The 27,756-nt window shown below is 39.5% G+C and overlaps 1 protein-coding gene across 28 annotated transcripts in view; it reads right to left on the minus strand.

Annotated features, from left to right (window-relative positions):
• Positions 1-2,171: 2,171 nt before the first annotated feature.
• EPB41L2 (erythrocyte membrane protein band 4.1 like 2) overlaps positions 2,172-27,756 on the minus strand; it is a 220,697-nt gene continuing 195,112 nt past the window's right edge. For all 28 annotated transcript variants that reach the window (XM_032158965.2, XM_032158962.2, XM_032158964.2 and 25 more), the window contains 3 exons: positions 26,155-26,235; positions 20,987-21,099; positions 2,172-3,423 (listed from right to left, as the gene is read on the minus strand). In XM_032158965.2, coding sequence (XP_032014856.1) covers positions 20,992-21,099; positions 26,155-26,235 — 189 coding nt within the window. In that variant the 3' untranslated portion in view covers positions 2,172-3,423; positions 20,987-20,991. The remainder of the gene's footprint in view (positions 3,424-20,986; positions 21,100-26,154; positions 26,236-27,756) is intronic.

Consider the following 27,756-nt stretch of genomic DNA (forward strand, 5'->3'; position numbering starts at 1 on the left):
CGTGACCCACTGTGACCAGCTAAACATTTAACAGAATGAAGTCAAAGCTGTAAATATGTTTTCATCTCTCGATAATCATGTTGGCAATTTGGCAATTTGGTGTTGGGAAACTGCAGGTTGATGACTGCTCCACATCCTAAACCTAGCTGATAAAACAGAAATTTGGGCAAGAAAGTGCCCATATTGTGTTTTCTGAAATATTATTTGCAAACGTTTTTAAAAAATTATCTGGCCAGGTAACAGCCTCCAGAATTTTCCAGACATAATTTAGCGACTGGAAAATTCAGAAGAGGTAAACACTCCTAGACAGTAAGAACAGCTTTTTGTTGAAATCTCAAGTTCTTTGGCAAGACTGAATATCAGAAATCAGAGTTCACAACTCTGATAACCATCAAAATTCAGAACTCTGATAACTCTCAGAATTCATGACATTAAGCAGATTTTGAAAATAAATTTTCTGATTTCTATTTATCGAAAAGTTATTAGAATTTTCAAAGCATGTTCACAAGATTCTTGCTTTCTGATTTTATAATTGGTGTGCCAATCAGAAGAGGCCTCTGAATTTATCACAATGTAGGCAATGACATACAGTCTAACATGTGAGTGACAAGCAGAAGACAGCAGAAAACATGTATTCAAAAATACCATCCAATGTATAATTACCATCAAACAGATTGGGGATTTAAAAATATTCTTTCCACTTTTCAAATTTTTCATATCCAAGTTCCAAAACCTTATTTGATCTACTTTCCTGTTTATTCTATCATTTAGCCCAATTTACCAGATGAGATTATAACAGCTAGAGAAATATTTTATAATACAAAATATTTTTTTAAAAGACAGCCTTGCTCCTGTAGCTACAGGTGGGAATAATGATCAACATTGTTTCAAGTGGCTCTGTGAGCATTACTTCCCACAGATTCTCTCAATGCCCCCAGGACCCTAAACCCTGTTCTTGCTGTCTCAGCTGAATAAAACTGAGCCCTAATGCCCACACACATTTCTTAGTCCACGGGACCTGTGAAGACAAACTTTCTTCCTGTCACTGCAAATATGGTCTTCAAAACACCCAGGGAAGCTCAACCTATGATTTCAATGTGAGTGTTATACAAACTTTCTGATGAGACATACACTTGCAAAATCACATTTGGTTCCACAATATTTCTAAGGCTTGGCTTGCTGAATCGGATTCTCCAGGGAGTTGTTGTTTTTGTAATAATTATAGAGAAAGTGAGAAAGGCCTTTCACAAGGCGAGAGATAATTTAGTGGAAACAGATCTCAAAGACGACAGTTATGCAAATTGTATTTAATGTACTTACTTTAAATGACTAGAGAAAAAAATTCTATATAACACTTTACAAGAAATGTACCCTGTTGGTTATTTGCTCTATAATAACACCATAACCTGGTGTGCCCCGACAAAAGTTTTACAAGAAAGCATCCCAATCAGACTGGGATGCAGCCCCTCAGTGGCCTAGTTTGCCTGATACACAGAGGGCCAGTGGACACAAAGTAAAGAAGGACATGAAGCAGAGGAGCAAGATTCAGATGGTACAGCTAAAATATTTCCTGAAAACAAAATGAAAAATGCACAAAGAAAACAAGCAAAAATTTCCCTCGGAGAATTCGTAAAAGCTGGAATGGATTATGTAACCAGGCAGAAGGAATCTGGCACGCTCAACATTAGATTTACAAACTTTCAACGTCGCTTTCACCGTTTCAAGTAGTGATGCTGGCAGCATCATCAAATTACAGAAGAGCTGAAAACGGATTTTGAAATGCTACTTTTCACAAAATACTAAGACTTCTGAGGAAAAATATCAGTCAAGTTTGGGTTTTTTTTTTTTCGAGACGGAGTCTTACTCTGTCACCCAGGCTGGAGTGCAGTGGCACGATATCGGCTCACCACAACCTCCACCTCCCGGGTTCAAGCGATTCTCCTGCCTCAGCCTCCTGAGTAGCTGGGATTACAGGCGCCTGCCACGACACCCAGCTAATTTTTGTATATTCAGTAGAGACGGAGTTTCACCATTTGGGCCAGGCTGGTCTTGAACTCCTGACCTTGTGATCCACCCGCCTCGGCCTCCCAAAGTGCTGGGATTACAGGCGTGAGCCACCGCGCCCGGCCTAAGTTTGTTTTTTTAAACCTTTAGAAAAGAGAAGTGACAAGTTTAGAGAATAAACAAACTTTATTTTATAACAGTATTACAGGAAGCAAAATATCATTTAATACAACTTGAAGCTGCTATAAATCTAATCTGGCATCGTAACTATACATAGGGTCAAAGGCAAAGGAAAAAATGTTCAATATAGTTAATAAGTCCCTATCAGGTCTCTGGTGCCAGCTTTAAATGGTATAACTTTCTTGTAACCAACAGAACACCACCACAGCCCCCTCCCCCTCTCCCCAGCATCCTCAAACCTGTGTGAATCGTAAAACTATCTGAAAGAGATAGGCCTGCTCAATAACAAAATGTCAGTTTCACATGTGTAGACAAGGAGGTTTAATACAAAGCAAGAGTTCTACCCAAGTGTTCAAATAATGGAAAGAATTGAAATTTGGGTATGTTAAGAAAGAAAGCACTAAGGTTTTAAGCTGCCTGAATCTTTTAGTAGAAGGGAAGAAAGTTTTCTCTTTTTCTTCCCTCCTGTTCTGGAATGCTGCTGAAGGGCATGTGTCTGACAAGCATTGGCACTGTGGTGCGGCAGGGTCTCTAAGCACAGTGCACAGTCAGTGAACTTCTTCATAATTCTCCAGTCCAGAGATTCTGACTCTCTACTAAAAGTAGAAAGTCACAGGACTGGAAAGTCAAAAGGGTCCAATATAAAAAACATCCCTGTGAAATTCTCAAATATTAGAAAATTTTCAAGATGTAAGAAATGCTTTTAATCTGTATTAATATTTTCTCATACAGTATATTTGCTGCAATTTGAAAACTCTGTAAATATTTACTATGAGAATTCAATGAAAAGAATCCAGAAGAAGGAAAGCCACTATCTAAATTAGTCACAGAGTTTCCTTTCTGCACAACAGCACCTGTTCAAGTGAACAGCACCTTACCAGCTTGGGCTGGCTTTGTCCACTGTCATTTGATCAAAGTGAGTCATTAAAAGCAGGTAGTTGCACACAAAGTAAACAGAAAACAAAACCAAAACCCCTTAATTAACAACAACAAAAAGAAAGAACCGAGAATATTTAGAAGTGGTTATAAAACAAAATAATATATTAAATGCATGGGAGCAATATAGACCAGAGCTGGTAAGGAAAGGTTTGGTGTTGGCATTTTAATTCTTCAGGCTTCTGGTCATTGTTACCAGTTGTAGCATAAATTCGCTGGAATAGTGGTGTGGCATTAAGACTCGGAACGGTCAAAAAATCTTCAGGGGTTCACAAAGTTGAGTGTTGTTTAAAAAACGACTTTCTAGAAGAGAAAAAAGAAAAAAAAACCAGAAGGCTTAAATATTCCAAAAACACAGGCTTGAAAAAAATGTTAAGTAACATTCATCAAGTTTTCAATCAAGTAATCAACAGTTACTGTCTGACTAGTCTTATAGTAAATAGTACGTTTACCAGAAGACAAGCATGAGACACTATTCCACTCTCGAGGGCCTTAAAATACCTGGAGAATTGACAAGTACACTAGAAGCAACCGGCAAATAAGAGTTCACTGCAAAAGAATTTATTAGCATAAAACAGAGACGATTCATATGTAAGAATTTAAAGACAGAAACCAAGGTAGGTTTTAAAGCTATACTCAGAGAAGGGGAAAGTCAAAGTCTATTTTCTTTGTGCTAAAATGAATGGAAATGGTGCTTCAGGTGGAAAAACACAGTGAGGAAAGAGGCATGGAGGTGAAGAAGTACACAGTATTATGACAGTAAGATGTATGTTGGGGGAGGAGGCAGAAATCAATGGAAGGAATAGGACGGTGAAGAAATGGACATTACTAAAGTTGAGCATTGGTATAGTGAGTAGTAAATAAAGGTACAAAATATTAGGTCTATTCTTTAATAGACTGAGAAGTACTAGCTTGATCTAATAGACCAAAAAAAAAAAATGAATTAAGAAAAAACATTCAGACTAAAAGAGCAGTTGGCAATCTACTGCAATGGTCCAGGGCAGAGTACAAGAGCCATGGAGAGATAAAAGACAGGTCAAAGAACCTGGGGTTGGCCAGTCATGCAGGGCATGATAAGCCCCGGAAAGGAGGTTGGGATCGTTTCTTCTTTGGTTTTGAGGAAGAGTTTGTCACGGTGTGATTTATGTTTTGAAAACACTGCTGTGGCTTCAGTGTGATGAATAAGCTGAAGCCGGCAAGGAGTAGAGGCAGGAACAACAGTCAGGAGACCACTGCAGGAGTCCAGCTGGATGAGGAAGACAACAAATGTCAGGCATTCCTGGACTTGAGTGGTCACCACAGAAATCAGGTGGGAGAGAAATTTGAGAGGCACCACTAAGAAGAATAATCAGAGTGTGGTGGTTAAGAAGGAAGTATAAGACAGGCTGATAAGGTTTGGAGTCTGGGACCTCAAAAAAAGGAGAGAACAAAGGCTTACAGCCTGGGTGAAGCATTAGACCTAGGGATATAGATTTGGGCATCAGAACAAGGGATAACTGAAACCAACAGATAGAACTAAGTCTCATGTGCGCATAGGAATAAATGAAAGCCACAGAGTCTTGCAGAAGTCCACAATCAAAGGTAAGTGGAGAAGACTAAAAAAACCCATGATGGTGCAATGGCCCTGAAAGAGAAAAGGGTTTTAAGGTGGCAATTGTTTCATTTTATATTTCAACTTGGTTGGAAGTTTTGGCAAATGATAGGTAATCACAAAGGACAGTGGAGAGTGGTAATTAACGTCTTTTCCAAGAGACACTGCTTCCAAAGTCAGTTAGAATGTACACTCTTTTGGTTAGGTAAAATTAAGTATTGCTTTAACGAAAAAAGTTCCTACCATTTAGATTTATCACAGATAACATTAGAGCCTCCTGATTATTCAGGACAGATTGATTAATCAACTTCATTGTTTTCTACCCTGTTGTCTGCCTTAGGCTATTTCATTACTCATTAGTACTTCTGCTTGATTCTAGGCTGGGGGAAAAAAAAATCAATGGAGAAAACAGAAAGTCTTTTTTTAGGTTAGTAATTATGAAAAGAAATGTGGGGGATGATGAAAGGAAATGGATACAACTACCAGTCAAATTGGATTTGGCGGTTATATGAAACCTTCAGTCATGGAACCTGTTCTTGTTCCTTCGGAGCTGATATTTCCATTTGCTTTGTTTAGTAAATATGCATCATTTGTTGAACACTGCTGCCATTTTGCCTAGTTTATGTTATTAAAAAAACAAACCCCTGATGCTATCAGGGCCTGAAAACCTACAGAGACAACAATGTTTAGGATTCTAGTCCCCATTTTCTCTAGGCCCTATGTCACTTTATTTCTTTGCATCTGTTTTCATCAAAAATAAAAATTTCACTTTGTAATGAGTCATAAATTTGTAAAGAAAAGCTAAAATTAAACTTGTTTCAGAGTTATTACAGGAAACTATGCATATGTTGGAATTGAAGGGATCTTGATCTCAAAAAACTTCAACATTTACTGAGCTAAATATAGAGAAAAAGACATAGTTACCCAAATAAACTCAAAATGTAATTTATTTCCATTAATAAACTTTTTTTCTGGTAATGAATATTATAAATGATAACCTTGATGTGCTCTTAGGATTCCAAACAGCTTTCAGAATCATTTTATTGTCATTTTAATGTTAAAACTTATTTATTTTCTCATTCTTTAAAAATCAGTAAATCAAGTTTAACTCTGAGTTAATTAGATATTGTGACAAAACATCCCAGTTCCTTATTGGCGTGGATGAACAAGAAGAAACTTATTGTACGAAGACTTTATTTACATATCCACTTATCTTTTTTGACTGTTTCTTGCACTTAAACACATGTAGAAATATGTTCCTAAGTACTAAACAGTTAGCTTTTGAGCTAGGAAAGAGAAAAGATAAAGATAGAATCACCAATGTCACTGCTACATAAGCATCAGAAATATTGTACTTTTCTGTCCTCTGGCAGGCGTCTGTGAGAAATAAACTTAACATATGACAATTTTTTACAGGCTAGAATTTGGGACTAAATGATTTATTACATATTCCAACCAAACTGAAAACTAGGCAATTGCTCTTCATGTAAAAGCTGTAAAAGTTTCAAGAACATTCTTTTCTTTCTCTAAGCTTGAATTCTACTCATATTCATAAAGTCTGGGCATCTTTGTCAATACAAACTGGCAGGCATTAATTATAGACATTAATTCAACCTGCTTTCACTTTTACAATATCACAAGGTTCATCCTGAGTTTGGGTAAGATCATAGCTGTTAAGCATATGGATTATACTTTATGCATTAGAATTGTGGTCAAGTCAACAAAAATAAAAGCATTCATACCACTGTTCTGTTTCCAAGTGTCACTGTTCCACCCTGGCCTATACAATGTCAGTAAACATTTCTAACTACTATAGTCACATTCCTTAGTCTATGTCCCCCTCTTTTGGCCAATGTGAGAATAGATCAATGTGGCTTAATTTCATCTAATCTAACAGGTGTAATTCTATGTTCAAGTTCTTCAAGGATATACGTTGGTTGTGTGCCTTGTCTTAAGCACTCACAGAGGGATCAGAGAGTTATTTATCACTCTCAGTGCACCCAATGAGCAGTGGTGAAAAAGGTCCATACACAGAAGTTCTATGATCTTGCCTGAAAAGCACAATCTTTGAGTTTCTAGAGACCAAGGGCTCATGTATTGATCTCAATCTTGAGTGCTCTACTCCAGAAATTGACTCAGTAAACTGATTTTAAAAAGCATTTGACAGAAAATACTAGCAATGCTGCCTTTAAGTGGTACAGCACTCATCTAGAGAGAAGTCTCAGTAAAAATGCAAAAATGTGGTTTTCCCCCAGATAATACAACAATGCAAGTAATACAAGAAAACAACATTTCTTCAGATTAATGAACATTCAATTACCACAGAGCAATAATATAATCAAATATTCTGAAAACAGGAATGAAATATTTACTTAAGGCCGGGTATGGTGGCTGACGCCTGTAATCCCAGCATTTTGGGAGGCTGAGGCAGGCAGATCACGAGGTCAGGAGATCGAGACCATCCTGGCCAACACCGTGAAACCCCGTCTCTACTAAAAATACAAAAAAAATTAGCTGGGCATGGTGGCGGGCGCCTGTAGTCCCAGCTACTCGGGAGACTGAGGCAGGAGAATCACTTGAACCTGGGAGTCGAAGGTTGCAGCAAGCTGAGATCGTGCCACTGCACTCCAGCCTGGCCACAGAGCAAGACTCTGTCTTAAGACACTGCATTTCCTAAGCAAAAATGAACTCTGTGCACTCAGGTGTAAAATTAAATTTTAAATATGATACTTTATGGATTTGACAGTTATTTCAAATGCTGAACTTTTCATTTTATTCTTCTTTTATCCTCAATTTGCATATTTGATTTTAATTTCTAAACAGAATTTCCATTGTTTAAATTATAAAAATCAGCTGGGCTTGGTGGTTCATGCCTGTAATCCCAGCACTTTGGGAGGTCGAGAAGGGCAGATCACCTGAGATCAGGAGTTTGGGACCAGCCTGGCCAACATGGTGAAACCCAACCTCTATTAAAGACATAAAAATTAGCTGGGCGTGGTGGCACACGCCTGTAATCCCAGCTACTAGGGAGGCTGAGGCAGGAGAATCGCTTGAACCCAGGAGGCAGAGGTTGCAGTGAGCTGAGATCACGCCACTGCACTCCAGCCTGGCTGCCAGAGCGAGACTGTCTCGAATAAATAAATAAATAAATAAATAAATAAAATAAAAATCCCAGAGCCAAAAATGCAAGCATGCTAAATTTCCATTTGGTTAAACCCAGAAAAAAGTCAATTCTTAAAATGTCTGTATTACCATTAAAATATACATGAAGTGTAGCCTGCAGCCCCTGAGGACTGCTGGGTCTCTTTAAGGGAATCATAGAGTCAAAACTGTTTTCATTATCATACTAAGATATTATGTCCTGTTCAGTGTGTTGGCATTTGCACCAATGGTGTAAACAAATAATGGTGAGTAAACCTATTGACAGCTCAGCCTACATTAAGTCGAAGCAGAGGAATCAAACTATATTTGAGGTAACCTTATTCTTTTTTTTTTTAGAGGCAGTGTCTCTCTCTGTCACCCAGGCTGGGGTGCAGTGGTGCAATCATAGCTCACTGCAGCCTTGAACTCCTGGACTCAAGGGATCCTCCTGCCTCAGCCTCCCAAGTAGCTAGGACTACAGGCACATACCATCACACCCAGCTAATTTTTAAAAGTGTTTTTGTGGACACAAGCTCTTGCTGTACTGCCCAGTCTGGTCTCGAACTCCTGGCCTCAAGCAATCCTCTCACCTCAACCTCCCAATGTGTTTGGATTACAGGCGTGAGCCACCAGGCCCAGCCTGGCACCTTATTCTTTACCAGTGTGCACTCGCAGTAAAATAGAGAAGACAGTTTCACTTAAGGATGTCCTTGAGGACACAGAAGAAATATTAATTTTCCTACATCTCAAGCCTGAGTGCATCTTTTTAATATTCTGTGTGATGAAATGGGAAGTATGCACACGCCACTCCCGCTGCATACAGAAGTACAACAATGTCTAGAGGGAAAGCATCTATGCGAATGTCTGAACTGTGAGTCGAAGCAGCTGCTTCTTCATAAACCACCTTTCTTACTTGAGAGAATCACTGACAGACAAGGGATGTTATTCAATTTGGATACTAGGTAAACCTTTTATTGAAAATGAAGTTGAGCCTGTCGCCTCAAGAGAAACAAATGACAGTACTTGTTGCCAATGATAAAATTCAAGCTTTTAGGTGAACATTAGAATTTGGAAAATGGTGTTTTGGCCACCATGATCTTGATAGCTTCCTGATATTAAGACTCTTGAGGAGATCAGTGGCAGTGAATGACCCTTTCACTGTCTCCATCATTTTACCTTTTCCAGGATGTCATACAGCTTGATCATACAACATATATAGTCTTTCTAGACAGACTTCTTTCACTATGTGATGATTTTTAACTTAATAAATATTTATAAAACTTCTCAGTTTTGACTTATGATAAATTTCAACACATGAACAAAATCTCTTTGGGCTCTTCAATAATTTTTAGGTGTATAAAGTGGTCCTAAGACCATTCAGTTTGAGAACTGCTTATATCCAATCTGCTATCACTAAACTACTGCCGTTTTCTTCTGTCACAGATATTTGTGTATCTGCTGAGTAGAGGGAGAAATTGAATCCAGTGTTTTTCTCTGCAGTCATATGAAGCACAGTATCTGTTCTACAATTAATTCAGCAAAATGCTTTTGCTTCTCCTGGTTTGCTGGAACATGTTCATGCTGTTTGGAGCCCTCACCTTCTTAGGAGGCTCCTCTGTGGGTCCTTTAAGGCCCAAGTCCCATCTTCAGGCCTTTTGGGACCGGGTTGCCCTTCCTGAGCCCTGTGTCCTCTGAATGAACTGTATTACTCTCAAAGGCCTACGTGCTAATATAACTTTACTTCAAAGAGTAATAAAGATACTGAGCTTCATCTGACTGAAAAGCAAAAAAATACCGGACTTAACTTTTATAGATGTTCCTATATGATATTTTACTCCTGGCTTTGCTTCCAAGTTAAATTCAATCTTACTCTTCGAGATGTCCAGATCAGTCTCCCCAATACTAACTGTCTGAACCAGTATCTTGGTGTCTTTTACAGGGTACTTCATCTAATCTAGAAGCTTTTCAGTCAATCATACACACTACTGATGAATTCATATTACTAAAGGACATGGCATGTAAGACCATCTGCAATTTGCCTTCAACAAATGTTTCCAGCTGTGCTGATAACTCTATACATAACCACGATGGAGGTTTGCTTTTCCCAACATCCTTCCCATTGTTTTCCCATGTGCTCTTTCTTCCCTCCCCAGTCTGCAACTATCCAGCTTGCCCTTGGCGCTTTGCACAGAGGAGCTTTCCTGCAACCTTTCTGGAGAGCTTTGTCTTGGTTGGCCAATCAGAAACATTTCTCCTGTCAACTTTCACAGCCCTTTATCTAGGCTTCTCTTCAAACATGCTATTTTTGTGCCCTGAACGTTATTTTTATGCATGGTCCTATGCCTTCCCCTCTCACACACAACTATAATAGTCTCTTGAACATAACAGGCTCATAATATAGATTAATGAATCCAGAAGTGAAAGTACCAGGGACTAATTTGTAACGTAAGACTGAAGAATAAGAGCTTGAGGAAACGGGGGGAGAAAAGAACAACAGAATTGCATCATGTCTTTAGGAAGAAGCACTAATTCCCATGTTTACCATTACTCTCAACTGCCAGTTTTCTTGTTTAAGTAGAAAAACATCAGGTTCGTTTTTCTGTTCTCTTTTGTTGATTAACTATATCTATGATATCCCATGAGGACTCTTACTTCTTTAAAAAACTGGTTTCCTCAAATCACTGAAGCCATAACACAAGTTTCTAAGAGTAGTAGTGCTGGCCCTAAATCTGTTAAGGTCTCTGGTTCACTCTGCTAGGTCAAATCTTCTGGGAATTTGACATAAAAGCATTCTACAAAATCTTAAAGCTTTTAAATAACAAACGAAATATGGTCAGGCTCCACTCAGTATACTCTATTGGAGCTGAGCTTTCGTCACTTAGGTTCATAAGATGGGTAGTAATGAGAAAACATTTCTCTGTAGCATCAAATAAGAGCTTAAAAATACTCACTAACAAAGCTTTCATCTTTTAGAAAAAAGGAAGGTTAGTGGGAATCAAAAGAAATTTCTAGACCCAACTGTCTCACTTTTTATCTAAGGGAGCATGGGAAAAAAATCACTTTTCCTCAAAGTTAAATAAAGATAGCTTAAAACACTATCCCCTGCCCCCTAACAGTCTCTCTCTCTTTCTCTCTCTCTCTCTCTCACACACACACACACACACACACACACACACACACAATCTAAACCGCATCGTGCCATATTAGTTTACAGTTTTCCTCTCACTTCATCCCTCCTACCCTCCACAGATCAACACTGTCCAAGAGAAATATACTGCAAGCAATGAATGTGAGCCACATATGTAAATTTTCTAGAAGCCACATTTCAAAAAATAAAAAGGAACATGTATATGTAATTTTAATGTAGTTATTAAACCCAATATATCCAAATTATTATTTCAATAAGTAATTAATTTAAAAATGAGAAATAATTTACTTTTTTCTCATGTCTGAAATCCAGCAAATATCTTATACTTACAACACAGATGTGTAGCCTGCAGCTATTAATGGGCATTTAAATTACCCCTCAGTTTTTACAATTATTACACAGCTTCAAAGATTATACTTGTTTGTACATTTTTGTATGTTGATCTCATTGTTTCTCCAGGGCAAATATGTTTAAAAGTGGAGTTGGTATGCCACGAAGGTTGTTTTTTGTTTTTGTTTTTTTGAGACAGAGTTTCACTCTTGTCACGCAGACTGGAGTGCAGTGGCACGATCTTGGTTCACTGTAACTTCCGCCTCCCGGGTTCAAGCGATTCTCCTACCTCAGCCTCCCGAGTAGCTGGAATTACAGGCGTGTGCTATCACGCCCAGCTAATTTTTGTATTTTTAGTAGAGACGGGGTTTCCCTGTGTTGGCCAGGCTGGTCTTGAACTCCTGACTGACCTCAGGTGATCTGCCCACCTTGGCCTCCCAAAGTGCTGGGATTACAGGCATAAGCCACCACTGCTTGCCCAGGGTCAGAGGCCAGATGGGTAACATATATGCATATAAGGAGACTGGGCCCCAAGGGCCTCAACATAAAGACAGGATATGACATGACAGGCAGTAGCACTGTGGTGACTTAGAGAGCTCCTCCCAGCCTGACGCTGGCCACACCTACTAAGCTCCAGCATCGTAACCACGGGGAGAGCAGGCTCAATGTCATCAGAGCTTCTGATTTTTCTAAAATTGCTGAGTATCTTCTAATGTTTAAGCATCAATAATTGATTCAAATTCTAAGATATACTCTTTAGGCCAAAACAGAAAACAAAACTGTGGATATGGCCTGCTTGTCTCTAAGCGGTCAGTTCTGTCTTGCCCCTCTCCCCACTTTTGCTGCCATTTTTAATCGTTAATAATTTTTTAAACTGGGGGAAAATGTAGCATTTGTGACTAAGAGGTTAATAACTTTAATCTGAAAAGATTAGTTACTCATCTTTTCAAGTTACTAGGCTGTGTGATAACTGTGAAAACTGAGGGATAATTTAAATGCCCATTAGTCGGGATTATTTAAGTAAACCATCATGCATCCATTCAACTCATCTCTGTAAGAGAAAAAAATAGACACCTGAATAGGAAAATGGACAAAAGACACAAACTGGCAACCAAAAGAAATGCAAATTATATGTGTGTGTCTGTGCCTGTGTGTAGCATATGTATGCGTGTATTCCAACTTCACTAGCATTGAAAAAATACAATCAAAGAAGGTTCTTTCCTCAGTTTAAACAAGGGAGAAACAAATGCTCTTTCCTGATCAGACTAGCAAAGCTTTTTTTTAATGTTTAATAATGTTTAGTTGTTGCCAAGGCTGTGGGGAAACATATGCTCACAAACTGCTAGTGGCGGTCTATGTTTGCAGAACCATTAAGGAGGACAATTTGGTAATATGTCAAAAACCCTTGGTGGGCAAGCAGTGGTGGCTTATGCCTGTAATCCCAGCACTTTGGGAGGCCAAGGCGGGCAGATCACCTGAGGTCAGTCAAGAGTTCGAGACCAGCCTGGCCAACATAGGGAAACCCTGTCTCTACTAAAAATACAAAAATTAGCTGGGCGTGATAGCACACGCCTGTAATTCCAGCTACTCGGGAGGCTGAGGTAGGAGAATCGCTTGAACCCGGGAGGCGGAAGTTACAGTGAACCAAGATCGTGCCACTGCACTCCAGTCTGCGCGACAAGAGTGAAACTCTGTCTCAAAAAAACAAAAACAAAAAACAACCTTCGTGGCATACCAACTCCACTTTTAAACATATTTGCCCTGGAGAAACAATGAGATCAACATACAAAAATGTACAAACAAGTATAATCTTTGAAGCTGTGTAATAATTGTAAAAACTGAGGGGTAATTTAAATGCCCATTAATAGGGGTTATTTAAGTAAACCATCACTCATCCATTCAACAGCTGCTGAAAAATGATGAGGTAACGACAAGGACCAATAACTACAATGTACTATTAAGTGTAGGAAAAAGCAAGAATCACAATATCAGCCTATATAGAAAGAGGGGTGTGTGTGTGTGTGTGAGTGTCTGTATGTGTGTATATTTATAAGTACACACATACACACTGGAAAGAAATTCTCTATCTCTGGGAGCATGGGACTTATGGGTCACTGACATTTTCTACTATCTCTCCCTTTTAAAAAGTTATAACCTCTCTTTTATTACCACAAAAAAACAATAAAGATAGTTTCATTTGAAAAAATAATAGTCAGTAATGGTTATGTCCAAGAGCAAGCCTTGGGGAATGAGTGACTACTGCCTGGTCTTAATGTACGCATTAGAGCAGTGGCACCCAGCACCTCTTGTGTGGGGGGAGTTCAAATAGATTGTAACTGACTCATTGATAACACCTGGTAGATTTAGCAATGTTAAATGAGAACATTCCACAGCATTTCAGAGTGAAAACTGGCTATGCCTAAAACTCACTAAACCAAAACTGGCTTTTTATTTCTATGCAAAAGAAGTCAGTCCTCATCTGAGGTGTGATTAATCTATATCGAAAAGGAAGCAGTAATAAGATGCTAATTTTAGGTATGAGACTAGCACAGCTAGGCAAACAGAATAAAACAAAAATGCAACACACTTGATATGCCTGCAGAACTGAAATAGTCATCTGGAAGTCAACAGGTTTGTTCTCTTTGAAGGTCAGGGGTGACACTCATCAGGGCCCACATGTAAATGAGTGGCTCATGATTAGCTAGAGCTCAGTTCAGCCAACAGGGTTCTTTTTCTCTCATCAAGTTAGATAGGCAGCTAATGTTAATTCCCTGTTTGGCTTATGAGTTCATGTTTTGAAACCCTGCACATCATCCTGACTTTGAAACAAACACAAGATTGTTTTGTTTAATTGGCATTCGTGTACCCACAACAGTGGAAAAAGCAACACGACTAATTTAGGGGTATTCATTGCAGGTTAACGGGTAGGATGTCTAAGAGGTTCCAGGGAATGGTGAATTGACCCTGCTTTTAATAATCACAGCACTAGCTCCAATGGCTCCATGACACCTAATGTTCTCCGTCTTCTCAGATGAAGGCAGGCAGAGCTCGTGGAAGAGCAAAAGGTCCTGTTACTGGGTTTTCAACTTAATATGTTTTCATGTGTTTTCAACCTGTTACAGGGCTCTCTCCCTACTACCACACTGAAACAGCTCTGACAAAGCCTCCAGGCTGACTTCTGTTCATCAATTTCCCAAAAACATGCTCATTTGATTTTTCTGCCATATTTAATACTTGGTTACTCTCTCCTTCTTGAAGTTATCTTGCCTTGCAGCTTGTGTCACCTCCCACTTTTCCCTGTTTTCTTTCTGCCTCCTGGCTCCTTCTTCTTTATGGCCTCTGTTCCCCAGACCTCAACTCTGAGCTAGCCCTGGATAACACAGCTCAAAACACAGGCTTCTTCAGTACACAATTCATTCAGGGGACTCACAAATCTCTCTCCTGCTCAGAAGCCTATTGCACTCTCAAAGCTCTTGTGCTCCCGAATGTGCCATTTCTGCGTTTCACATGCATCTCAAACTCACTATCTCTGGGGTAGAAAATTCTCATTTTTATTGGACTCTTAAGAGCAAAAAGGGTTCATGGCCGACCTTGTAAGTTATAAAAAGTTCTTAACAACCTGCCTTGGAAACAAGCCCTTCTGCTTCTATTATCATCCCCACTTTACAGATGACAGCTCTGGGACAAAGGGATGAGACCAGCCAAGGTCAAACAACTAAGAAGTAGATATGAACCCAGCAAATCTGCTATCCTATGCTCCCTCTTAACATGTAGACGATCCAGGAAACTTCCAATTAATCATGTCATGTTATAAGATGGGGCCTTACAGATTCACTTCTAAGTTTCCTCCAGAATTCCCATGACAGTTGGTCTCTCCGGCCATACTGCAGAACAAAAAATACACCTTTGCTTTAAGGTAGCCAAGCAGAGAAGACCAGCCATAGTAATATGGCCATGACATGCAAAAGACAAAACTCACGTATTCCAAGATTCAAATTATAGGTGCCAACATCAACTCCCTGCCCAAGCCAAAAACCTAAATATGATGAGTGATTCTCCTCTGCTCCCCTCTTCCCAATGCACTAACCTCCATAGCCTCATGCTGACTGTCAACAAGTCACAAAGAAGGTAAGTTACATCCTAACCATCTCTCAAACACAGGAGGAGCAACCACATCACTTTCAGGAGAGTTTAGCCTCCTCAGCTTGGCTTAGAAGACTCCTTAACATCGGGCCTCTGCCTCCTTCCTCCTGCATCTCCATCACTCTCCTGCAAGTATCCCACAATCCAGCTACATCTGATTTTGCACTGTTCTTGGAGCGTCAGGTTCAATGCTTCCAATCCTGCCGGGAATGGCCCCTTTTACTCCTTTTTCATAGAGCTAACTCCTAGCCAGCACGAAGCTTAAGTGAAACATTTCTGAGGCTCTATTCTGATTCAGAGGTCTCTCCTTCTTGTTCCCATTACACGAGGTTCAGAATATATCGCAAAACTTGAAATTCTTCTGCTACCACTGATTTATTGTCTGAAGTGCAGAACTTATTTGATATTTCCATGGGAAAACAGCAGACGATACCCAGTGGGCATTCCATACATATTTATGCAATGAACAAATAAAGGAATGGATGAGTGAAAGGATGAGCAGCCACTCTGTCATTTCATCCTTCAGGTGCTCACTGCTTTTGGATGAACAAGAGGCTTCCTTCACTTTTTTACCTTATATCAATTATTACTCTTAGAGTCAGAGAGGCTCCTGTGAAGTCTGGGTTGGGAGAGCTCCCTCTCCTGTGACTCATTCTTTCTGAGACCACACAGATCACACCACCAAGCCTGGAACCCTTCTTCCTCCTGATCGGGACCGTTTGGGAATACCACTGCAGTGGTGATAAGGTCAGCAATATTTTTCATCCATGTGAGAGCTCATAAATATGCATTTGGGCTAAGCTGGCAGGAGGGAGTAGTCCTTGAAAGGACATTAAAAAGTTACAAAGATTTAGTGAAGTCCTCATCTGAAGTGTGTTTTCTTTTTAACAGAGTTTGCATTTAGCTCCTCTCTGCCTCACAGCTGGCCGCCACCCACTGAGAAAGGTGGACTTGGGAGGTTCATCCTCTGCAGGCTGTTCTTTTACCATCTTTCTGTTTGGTCTCCCCTCCCCCTACTTTCAACACTTGATCAAAAGCTCAGAGCTACTCCGAAGGGCAAGATCAGGTCAGGAGGAGAGCTTTATGTGCCTGAAAAAGGGAGATGGAGCAGATACATTGCAGACAGTTCCCCTTCTTTTTTTGACATTCAGATATTGTCCTGATCCTGCTCTTTGCCTCGGCCCACCTGCTGCCTCTGTGGGATCCTGGCAGGGCAGCCAGACAGTAGCTGAAGCAGTGAAAACACACTCTTCCCAGATCTGACAGTCACCAGCAAAGGAAATTTTTTAAGAGCGAGCTGCAGCCAGTGGGGGGTGGAGATGCCAAAATGACTCTAAGACACTGAGGTCATTCCTAGTCGTCCTTCAGATTTCAAACTCAAACTTTGTTTCTTAAGTAAACTGGTTTCTCAAGTAAACTGGTTAAATTTATGACAGTTCAAGTCTCCTATTTTGTTCTCTCATAGCATTTTATTTCTTTCAGAAGGCTGATTACATTTACATTTTGTTCATTTGTTAATATTCACACCTACCTTCCTGGAGCACATCCTCTCTGCCAAGGAGGGGGACCATGTTTGCTTTGTCTATCACAGAATCCTCAAAACCCAGCCCTACCCTAGCACATTTAGGCACTCATTAAATACTTTTTGAATGCATGAATGAATCTTTCCAAATTTATCTAGTTTGTTCACCTTATATGTAAGTTTATACTTTAACTTCCTAAATCTGTTTAACAGGGCTTCTCATAAAAGTTGGCCTCTGAGATGGGCAAACTTCAAAAGTTGTGTGTGTGTCTGTGTGTGTCCATTGTAAAAATGAACATAAGGTGTTAAGAATAAGTGATATAATGAATTCATTTAAAAACTTATTAAAATGCCACAAATAAAGGTGGAGCTACTGGTAATGCATAGAGTGTCCCCAATTTTTTGCTAGTATTCCTGATTAAGAAGCGACTGATTCATAAAATTTAGAGAAAAAAATATCCAGTGCTATTACCTTATGTTTGTATAACACTCACTTTTCTCATTCATTATCTTATTCTATCCTTAGAATAAGTCCTATGAGTTAGGAAAGGTAGATCATACCATTCACTGACTTGCCTAATGTCAATATAGTCGGATATCTGACAAGATGAAAGCATAGCCTTCAGTCTTCTGACTCCTAAGTAAGAATGCTTTTAGCCTTCCCTATTTAAAACCATTAGGAGCCAGGCGGGGTGGCGAGCACCTGTAGTCCCAGCTACTCGGGAGGATGAAGGAGAAGAATTGCTTGAACCGAGGAGGCAGAGGTTGCAGTGGGTTGAGATCACACCACTGCATTCCAGCCTGGGAGACAGAGGGATACTTTGTCTCAAACAAACAAACAAACAAATAAATAAATATATAAATAAAACCATTAGGGGGCCAGGCACAGTGGCTCACGCCTGTAAACTCAGCACTTTGGGTAGCCGAGGCAGGCAGATCACTTGAGGTCAGGAGTTTAAGACCAGCCTGGCCAACATGGCGAAACCCTGTCTCTACTAAAAAATACAAAAATTAGCTGAGTGTGATGGTGGGCACCTGTAATCCAAGCTACTTGGGAGGCTGAGGCAGGCAGAATTGCTTGAACCTGGGAGGCAGAGGTTGAAGTGAGCCGAGATCACGCCACAGCACTCCAGCCTGGGCGACAGAGCAAGGCTCTGTTTCAAAAAGATAAAAAATAAATAAAACCATTAGGGAAATACATCTCAAAGATAAAAAGATCAATATCCACATATAGCACAGTACATTTACTCAGGCCACTGGATGTTTTATTTTTACTAAAATTGTTAATGATTTCTGCTTATGGGCCCATTATATACCCTGTGTTTAAAATAGAATCTAAGACATGAAGAGTCAGGTCTTAGATATTAATGTCCTAAGATATGAAGAGTCTTATATCTATCTAGATATAAGATTAATATAGAAAAGTCAACTGTATCTCTCTATGCTAGCAACAGCTAGAAAAGATTTGTAAGACCTCATTTGATTAAAACACTATATAATTTTAATGAAAGACATTACAGAAGATATACACAAATAGAGACATCTTATGTTCAAGAAAAAGAAGGCAATATTAAAAAGATGTAATTCTTCCCATATTGAACTACAGAGTAGATACAATGCCAATTGAAGTACTGCAGGATTTAATCTTAGAACCCAGCAATCTGATTCTAAAATTTGTATGTAACAGGAAGAGCCAAGAATGAAGAAAAAGAACACTATCGGTGGTGGGGGGAGGGGGTGCAGGGGGATAGAGACACGCATACCATATATCAAGACCCATTATAAAGTTATAGTACTTCTGGCACTGGAGCAGGGACAGACGCATGGACCAATAGAAATAGTGTCAGAAACACCCCCACACATAAGAAACTTGATACAGGATGCTGCAGATGACAGGGGGGAAAGATGGGCTCTTCAATACAGTGCTGGAATGCTGGCTACTTATGTAGGAAACAGACCACTGTTTCTCATCATTTAGAAAAAACGATTTCAGATGGATTAAGAATATATGAAAAACAATGTTAAAATTTCTACATAAAAAAATATCTTTATCACCTAGGGGTATGGAAAGAACATAAGTCATAAAGGAAAAGCTTGATAAATTCAACAATATTAACCATATTCAACTATTTTAATAATGAAAGACAAACCACAAGCCTGAAGATATTTGCAACATATAAAATTGACAAAAGATCAGTATGTAGAATCTATCAAGAATAAATTAACAATGAAAGAAAGAATGAAAGCAAAAGCAGGCAAGAGCGGTGAACAAGCATTCAAGGTTTTGAAGTTTTTGGCCATCTATATTTTCATAGAAGAGAAAACATGAATGGCTAAGAACCATATGAAAATATATTAATGAAGAAAATGAGAATTATAATCACAGTTACACATATTCACCAAATTAGCAAAAATTAAAGAGTCAGAGAGGCAGCTGTAAAATGGTAGGAATCCTTGCCTCCTGCTGGATGCAACAGCAGGTGGCTGTGCCACACAAGGTAGAAAATGTGTATCCTGTGACGCAGCCATCCCTGTGGGTTACCTATCTATTGACTGTTCAACATACAGATTATTTTAACAACAGAAAGTAATTTTACTATGTGTTATTGTGTGATAAGACCTGCTTCTTAAAGCCCTAATAGATAATTATAAACATTTACCCATTTCATCAAGATTTAGTTATCACATGGAAACAGCATAATGTGTTAACTAATTCCCTACTCTTGACCATTTAGATTATTTCAATTTTTTTTTTTTTTTTTTTGCTAATACTAGCAAATATAATACTCTGGTTTCTCTTCAGGGTGTGTAAATCTTTCGCCTTTTACTAATACTAGCAAATATAAATTTATACAAGTAAAAATATTAAAATGTGATAAAAACCCTTGTAGGTGAATATTTGTATATATTTCTGATTAAGATAAATTCTTATAAGTAGTTTAATGGTAGACATGTTTAATGTGGATTTTTTTAGATATATTTGTGTCAAATTGTCCTCCATAAAATATTACTAATTTATACAGCAGTATATATTTCCTGCAGCCTTCCCAACACTATTAAAAACATAAGTTGTGCCAAATTTATAGGTGAAAACTTGTCCACTGAATTTTTAGTTTGCATTGATTTAAGTAATAGTGAGGCTGGACATTTTTTGTTTATTGATCTTTTAGTTTGCACACAGTTTACTCATTTAATTCTCTGCCCATTTTTCTACAAAAGTATTTAAATTTTCTTAATGACACAGTAGAGTTCTTAATATATTCAGGATACTATTCCTTTCTCTGCCAAGCACATTAAACTTAATCATTTATTAATCTTTTGCTTTTGTTTCTATTGGCTTAACTGAAGTATTTATTTCCATTTTTACACAGTCAAAGAAATCTTTTCCTTTCTGGTTCATTCTCAGATGTATCTTTTTTTTTTTTTTTTTTTTTGAGATGGAGTCTCATTTCTGTTGCCCAGGCTAGAGTTCAGTGGTGCAATGATGGCTCACTGCAACCTCCGCCTCCCAGAGGTTGAAATGATTCTCCTGCCTCAGGCTCCCAAGTATGGGATTACAGGCGTGCACCAACATGCCCATCTCATTTTTGTATTTTTAGTAGAGATGGGTGGAATTAACTCATCTCCCTCTTATCTCTCTTACAATAAAAATCTCTCATCCAAAGAAGGTTAATAGCATCTTCCAGAAAGGGTCATTGTGAATATTAATTAATGTAACTTACAGTAATGTGCTTGATAAACAGTAAAGCAATATATGAATGTCAATCATTAGCAGCCCCTCAATAAATCGGAGTTATTGATACCACATGACCATCAGTTCACAGAGATTACATACACCTGAGCAGATGCACCTGGGGGTGATAACAGTCTAGAAAGTCAAATGTACTATAGGAAGAAGACATTGATATGAACTTTCATTTCACATCCTTTCACAAGTTCAAGAATACAGAGCAGTCACTAGAGAGGTCACAGACAATGAGGGCTCTCTTACCTTACTTAATCTTCCCCTTCCTCCGCCAACTCTGTTTCTTTGTGTACCACCACTCTTGTGACCGACATGTCAGGGTGCTGCTCTCTGGCTTCCCTGATCGCCTGAGCTAGTGCCTGCCAGGGTCAGGACAGAGAACGGCTGTGAGCTGGGGAACAGCCTCCACGTCACAATGGCAAAAAAACACACGCACACTGATCACCTCGGACCCAACCTCAAGCCAAGAGGCACTCACTTCTTTATTTGAGAAAGCAGGAAGATTTGAAATGGGTTCACTGTCATTTTACAGACTGCTTCTCATTTCCTAAATCTCGCAATCCTTCAGTCCACTTTCAAATAATGACACATGGAGGAAACATGTTGGCTTTGAATCCCAGGCTTATTATACTCACTGTGAGATTTGGAGAAAACAGTTCTTTGGAGCTTAGCATTCTTACCTGTAACCCGAGACCAATGCTGAGTTGTAACGATCATTTTAAGGTTTTCTGTATGAACTTAAGTAATGCTGTAAAGCAGCCAGCATAGTGCCTGATCTAGACATTCAGATGATACTAGCTATCACCCAATTGCCTGAAACTGCAAGGCATAGGACCAGGCCTTGCTCATCTTTATCCTCTTAGGCTCTCAGTAATTGTTGGAACTAAAATGTTTGCTGAACTAAAAGACGGCAGGAAAGATGTCTATAAACCTCTAAGACACAGAACTAAAGAGAAGTAGCAACAACATACAATTAGTAAAGCTAAAGAACAGAGACTGACTAATCTTCAGGTTATAAAATACAGGTCCCTATTTGACAGTTGACAAAACTGCAGGCACAAAGATTAATGGGTCTTTCTCAAGGCCATCCAGCCTGTGAGCAGCAGGATAGGAGCAGGGAGGACCCAGAGGGCTGACTCCAGTGGTTCATGGTCCTTCTTTGGACCACGTGGTACAAAAGCAAAGTTTTCTGTGTTTTATCAGAAAGTAAACTGTAAGAGTGCTGCGGCACAATGGAAAGATCCTATTTTTCAGAGGAGGAAAATGGCTTATTACTCATTTTGTTTTTAAAGTATGGGTGAGAAAACAAAACACCAGAGAACAACCCTCGAAGTCTAGGAGGGAATTCTAAAGCCCAGGCGTGGTGGCTCAGGCCTGTAATCCCAGCACTTTGGGACGCCGAGGCGGGCGATCACTTGAGGACAGGAGTTCGAAACCAGCCTGGCCAACATGGTGAAACCCAGTATCTACTAAAAAACACCAGGCTTGGCTGGCACATGCCTGTAATCCCAGCTACTTAGGTGGCTGAGGCAGGAGAACTGCCTGAACCAGGAAGTGGAGGCTGCAGTGAGCCAAGACTGCACCACTGCACTCCAGCCTGGGCAACAGAGTGAGACTTTGTCCCAAAAAAAAAAAAAAGTCTAGGAAAGAATGCTGAAACAAAGAGAAAATTTTACTAGGACAGAGAATACCGTATCTCATAAGGAAACTGCATTTGAAATAAAGCCATGCAATTTTTTCTTTTGCTGTCAGCTGCCTAAGGGGACAACTGCATTTCTTGTTTGCATGATAGTTTCTGTCAGCTGTAAGGATACTAAGCAGAAACCCTAAGCCTCGTTTCATTTAAAAAAAGGTAAAGCTACCAAAAAAAAAAAAAAAGACATCATTTTTATACCAAAAATTTTTTGCACAGAAACTTGGAAGACATTTGAGGGTGCTTAAATTTCCACCAGGGAACAAACTCTTTTGAGTGACCTGTGTTGGGACAATAGAGAAATAAGACATGGAACCAGACTCCAATCTGGGCAGTAGCAGAAGTGTTTGTCAAGGGGGGAGAGTGAATGGCTGGAGGGCTAGCGTGGAGCAGGAGTGGGAGCAGGTATGTGGTTCCAGGGAAGGGCAGAGAAGCTTTTCAGCGTGTTGACTGGAACGGGAATAGGGAAGGGAGAGGAAGCACACGGGTGCAGTTCTACATTGTGTGTGTGCGTGTCTTCAGAGGGAAGGAGATTGGAATGATCCAAGCCATTTACCACATGCTGGTTTGTGCAGTCCACACTGGGAAAAGTCAAAGACAAGGACAAGCTCTGATGGGAGCCAAATGTAGCTACAGACAAATGATCAAATACTTTGAGTATTTGATCTACAAAGATCTGCCTACAATAAACCAGGGCAATTGTTAAAGAGAAAATGTAGATGATGCCCAAGGGAAGGCAACACATATGAAATACACTCTAATTCACAGAAAGGTTGGCAAAAGCAAAAACTGCTACAGTCATCTTGAAACACATTCAAAATCAGTTTGTTAAAACTCCTTTCATTCCATAATATCAGCATGCAAAATTAAATACTGTAAAATGTTAATTTATTATGTCAATAATAAGGATTATGAGAAAACATCACATCTTACTGCCAAATTGAGCAATTATTTCTTAGAAAGAAATACACTCTGAAGAGAAACTGCAGTGTATTTTACCCCTCCTTGGTATGGAGCTGAAAGTATCGTGACCAGCACAGGGTGAAGAATCTGCAAAGCAAGTTTCTGTAGAAGCATGCCTCTTTGATTTGCCAACACAAAAAAGACTTCTTATTTTCTGTCTGGCCCAGTGAAAGTGTCCTTCCATTTTAAGATGCCTTTTTTATTTTATTTTATTTTTTAATTTTGAGATGGAATCTTGCTCTGTCACCAAGGCTGGAGTGCAGTGGCGCCATCTCCGCTCACTGTAAGCTCTGCCTCCCAGGTTCACGCCATTCTCCTGCCTCAGCCTCCCAAGTAGCTGCAACTACAGGTGCCCGCCACCACGCCAGGCTAATTTTTTGTATAGTAGAGACAGGGTTTCACTGTGTTAGCCAGGATGGTCTCCATCTCCTGACCTCGTGATCCGCCCACCTCAGCCTCCCAAAGTGTTGTGATTACAGGCGTGAACCACCGCGCCCAGCCTTAAGATTCCTTTTAACGTAGGCAAGGAACTGAAAAAAATGTCAACGTTATGAAGGTCACTATATGATCAACATCGGATTTTGACAGGAAAGCGATTTCATCATTTAATTTTAAGTAGCTCTGTCATCTCATTACAGGCTGAAAGGACAAAGTGAACCCCCAACAGCTTCTGGTGACAAGCAGACCGAAAGGCACAATCACATTTACTCAAAAATGTTGGCCAGGTGTGGTAGCTCACGCCTGTAATCCCAGCACTTTGGGAGGCCGAGGCGGGTGGATCACCTGAGGTCAGGAGTTCAAGACCAGCCTGGCTAACATGGTGAAACCCCATGTCTACTAAAAATACAAAAACTAGCCGGGCGTGGTGGCGGAAGCCTATAGTCCCAGCTACTTAGGAGGCTGAGGCAGGAGAATCGCTTGAACCCAGGAGGCAGAGGTTGCAGTGAGCCCAGATCGTGCCACTGCACTCCAGTCTGGGCATCAGAGGGAGACTCCAACTCCAAAAAAAAAAAAAAAAAAAGTTTATGCTACCTCACAAACATAAAAAGGCAAAATCTCTGTTCTCTTCATTTGGATATCTGACCTCAGTTTTAGAAAGGGCTGAAACATGACATCATATACAAAAAAGGAGACTCCTGTCCTTGCAACAGCAGCAGTTAAGGGTGCAGGGTCATCGTGATTTTTTGAGTCAGGTGTATATGTTATTTTGGCACTTGTATTTCAGATTGTGTTTTTAATATTTGCCTTTCAGAAGCAGTACTATCTAGATTTGAATTTTGGGGTAAAACAGGTCAAAATATTCTTTTGCCTTTTATAACAAAATTTTTGCCTTTTGTTATAAAAGGCAAAACAATACACATAAGTAAAACCTGAGTACTGGAAAGGTGGCATTTTAGTGTGTAAAGGAACTAGGTTCAATGGGGAGAGGCAGGTAGTAGAAACAATGGCTGGGAGAAGACCTTAGTTTTCACTTTCCACCATGCCAAAAAATGGGAGCTTGTGCCTCACATATTCTAGGAATTCAACGAGTGCTTATTGAGAAGAGTCCCAGAGAGAAAGAAGCAGGTTTGCTCCAATTTCTCAGGTGAAACTCAAGACTGTTCCAGTGGATAGTAGAATAAATCCCCTCTGGAAATCTGGAGGCTTGTTTCCACATAAGTCACTCATTTTCCCGTGGTAAGCAGACAAGCGTACTAATGTTCTCTAGGAATCTCCAGTCCTATGTCAAAATCCAGAGTCAAGGCAACCTTTTAACCTCTAATAACTCATAAGAAAATTTTAAAAGTACATTACGAATATGTAAGTCAAATCGTGCTTACAAAGGTAAAAAAAAATTGGGAGTAATTTTCTTCTCAGGCATGAAAAAATCCATTTATCTCTGATCACATATGGGCAGCCTTTCTCAAATGAGGAATTGTGTTCTCTAAAATTTCCTTTCCTGAGCTCAGTATTGTGTCCAAAGCTGTGTAACTATCGTTAGCTCCTACTCCCCAGCTGAGATAGTCAATTGAATATTTATTTTCCTTTTCTTCAAGTTGTTATAAAAGGAAAACAGCTTGGTCTCCTTTAAAGCTGAGTTAAAATCACTTTTAAAAAAATTGTCAGCATCACTTGGGACTGCAGTCTAAAATTAAAACTGCTCTCAAAGTCTCCAGCAGTTCCATTCATCACCTGCTCAAAGCCATGCATGCTGCCAAATTTAACATTAGAATGGAGGCATGATTCTCTTAAAAAATTTTCAGAATCAATGTAAATTTTCACTTTGTAAGAAACCTTGTATTACCTCCCCTCCCCCAATAATCACAATAGGAGAAAACACCTGGAAGTAAATAGCTCAACTTTTCTAATGCCATAAATATACTTGAAAAGTTCCTAAAAGTAGGCATAGGTCAAGCTTAGTGGCTTTCTTCATTTTTTGGGAACTGGTGCATTGAACTGCCATTCATTTTTAAATATTTGATCACTTGCCTTTAAACCAGGCCCACATGAATCTAATGTTTTCCAGAAATCCTCCAGATCACGTTGATCCAAAAGTGCATGTAAAGCCAGTGGGAAATAAAGAGAAATCTGTGTTTTATGCTGATTCAGAGGTAGGAAAGCTTGTATCCAGGCTGTGTCTTTATATCCTGCTTAGGAGGCGGACTTCATCCAGGAAGTTTGGGGAGATGAGGTTTACACAGGTATGCGACATGATGACAAATGTGAAACTTAGAAAACAAACATGATCATTTCCAGAACTAGAACTTAACTTATTTACCTGGTCATGATCGATATCTCCATCTCCTGTGATCACAATGCGTTTCTCAATTCTTGTTTCAGAAATTCCACCTTTTACAGTCTAAAGGTCATAAAGGAGAAGAAAAAACAGCAATCACTAAAGCACGTTTACATACAGCAAACAGAGATGGGAGTCCACCTAGACCTGTTGATCATCGTAAGGCCACACACAACAAGCAGCCGAAGACTGGTATTCTAGAAACACTTTGTGCTTTATTTTTAAGCTCAATAGAGAATCCTACTACTAAAGTTATAGCATCCACAAGTATCCCTCAACTAAGAGCAAACTTAAAACTAATTTACCAATATTCAAGATGGCATCTGTCCCGTCTTAATCTTACTTGATTAAGATAGGAGAGATATTATTTAATCCAAGTAGCTCCTTTAGGGAATTCCGTTATAATTTCCCGAGTTTCTTTACTCTTAGCTGGCCAATTTTTAAAAAGGAGAGTAGGGAGAAATCAGTTATTTGCAGAATTACAAGAAATTATAAGAATTTAGGTATCTGTTTTCGGTTTGAGAAACTGTTTGATGTGATATATATTTTATTCCCATCACAGAACACTTCTGTATGATGTGATGGTTTTGACTGATGGATTCTGAGCATACAAATTTATTTGCTGATTTTGTTTATTGCATTTAGTGCAATAATTTTAAAAAGGATTTGCTTTGGTTTAAGATATGGAAGATAGGTGAGGTTTTTGTTGAATGTTTGATTTGATGACACCCTGCGTAAGTAGTCATACACGTAGACATGGCGCATGGCTGGACAAAGGCTGCGAGCGGGGCTGGAGGAGGGAGCTCCTGGGGGAAGTGCCTCACAGCGTTATGGGCTCTGTACAAGCTGAGAGTGCCTGGGGCACACTGGATGAGACTGAGGAGATCATCTGGCTGTGACCTTCTAAACAGTCAATAAGCAAATACCACACGGTCCTGGGAAAACACACATCCAACCTTTACAACTCTGATAAATGTACACTCTCAGTCACAAGTGACAGCATTTTACTGTAAGAAACCAGGCTTATCACTATGCTTAACAACTAGATATGCTTTAAAATGAGCACCAACAGTACCTTGCATTTATGCGGCATTTTTAAATTTACAAATTACTTTTGCTGTTTTTTAAATTGTTGTTGAAACATGGGTTGGGAAGGGCAAAAGGGATACCTTTAGGACCTTTAGACTCTTATCCAAAGTAAAAAACAGAAGCAGAAGGAAATAGTGGAAAATAAGGCTGGAGTTAGAAAGCTGATGACTTCAGCATGCATCAGAATCACCTGGAAGCTTCTTAAGCCAATTCCAAGGTTTCAGGAGGACTAGAGTGGGGCCATGCTATTCATACTTCTAACAATGCCCCGGGTGAAGCTGATGCTGCTGATCCAGGGATGACTGGTTACCCAGTGCTAAACATTTAGAGAATTATGCGGGGAGGGACAGGGGAATGCCCCAAATCAGCATACTAGCGATCTTAAATGAGGGAAATTCTACATTATTTGAACAACTTGCTGAAAATTCTGAATGATGGCCTTCATTCATTCGCTTTAGTCAGGAGGGCTGGTTTAATAAAAGTAGAAGCACAAGT

The sequence above is a fragment of the Hylobates moloch genome, unplaced genomic scaffold, assembly GCF_009828535.3.
Source record: "Hylobates moloch isolate HMO894 unplaced genomic scaffold, HMol_V3 SCAFFOLD_2, whole genome shotgun sequence".
Taxonomy (NCBI): Eukaryota; Metazoa; Chordata; class Mammalia; order Primates; family Hylobatidae; genus Hylobates; species Hylobates moloch.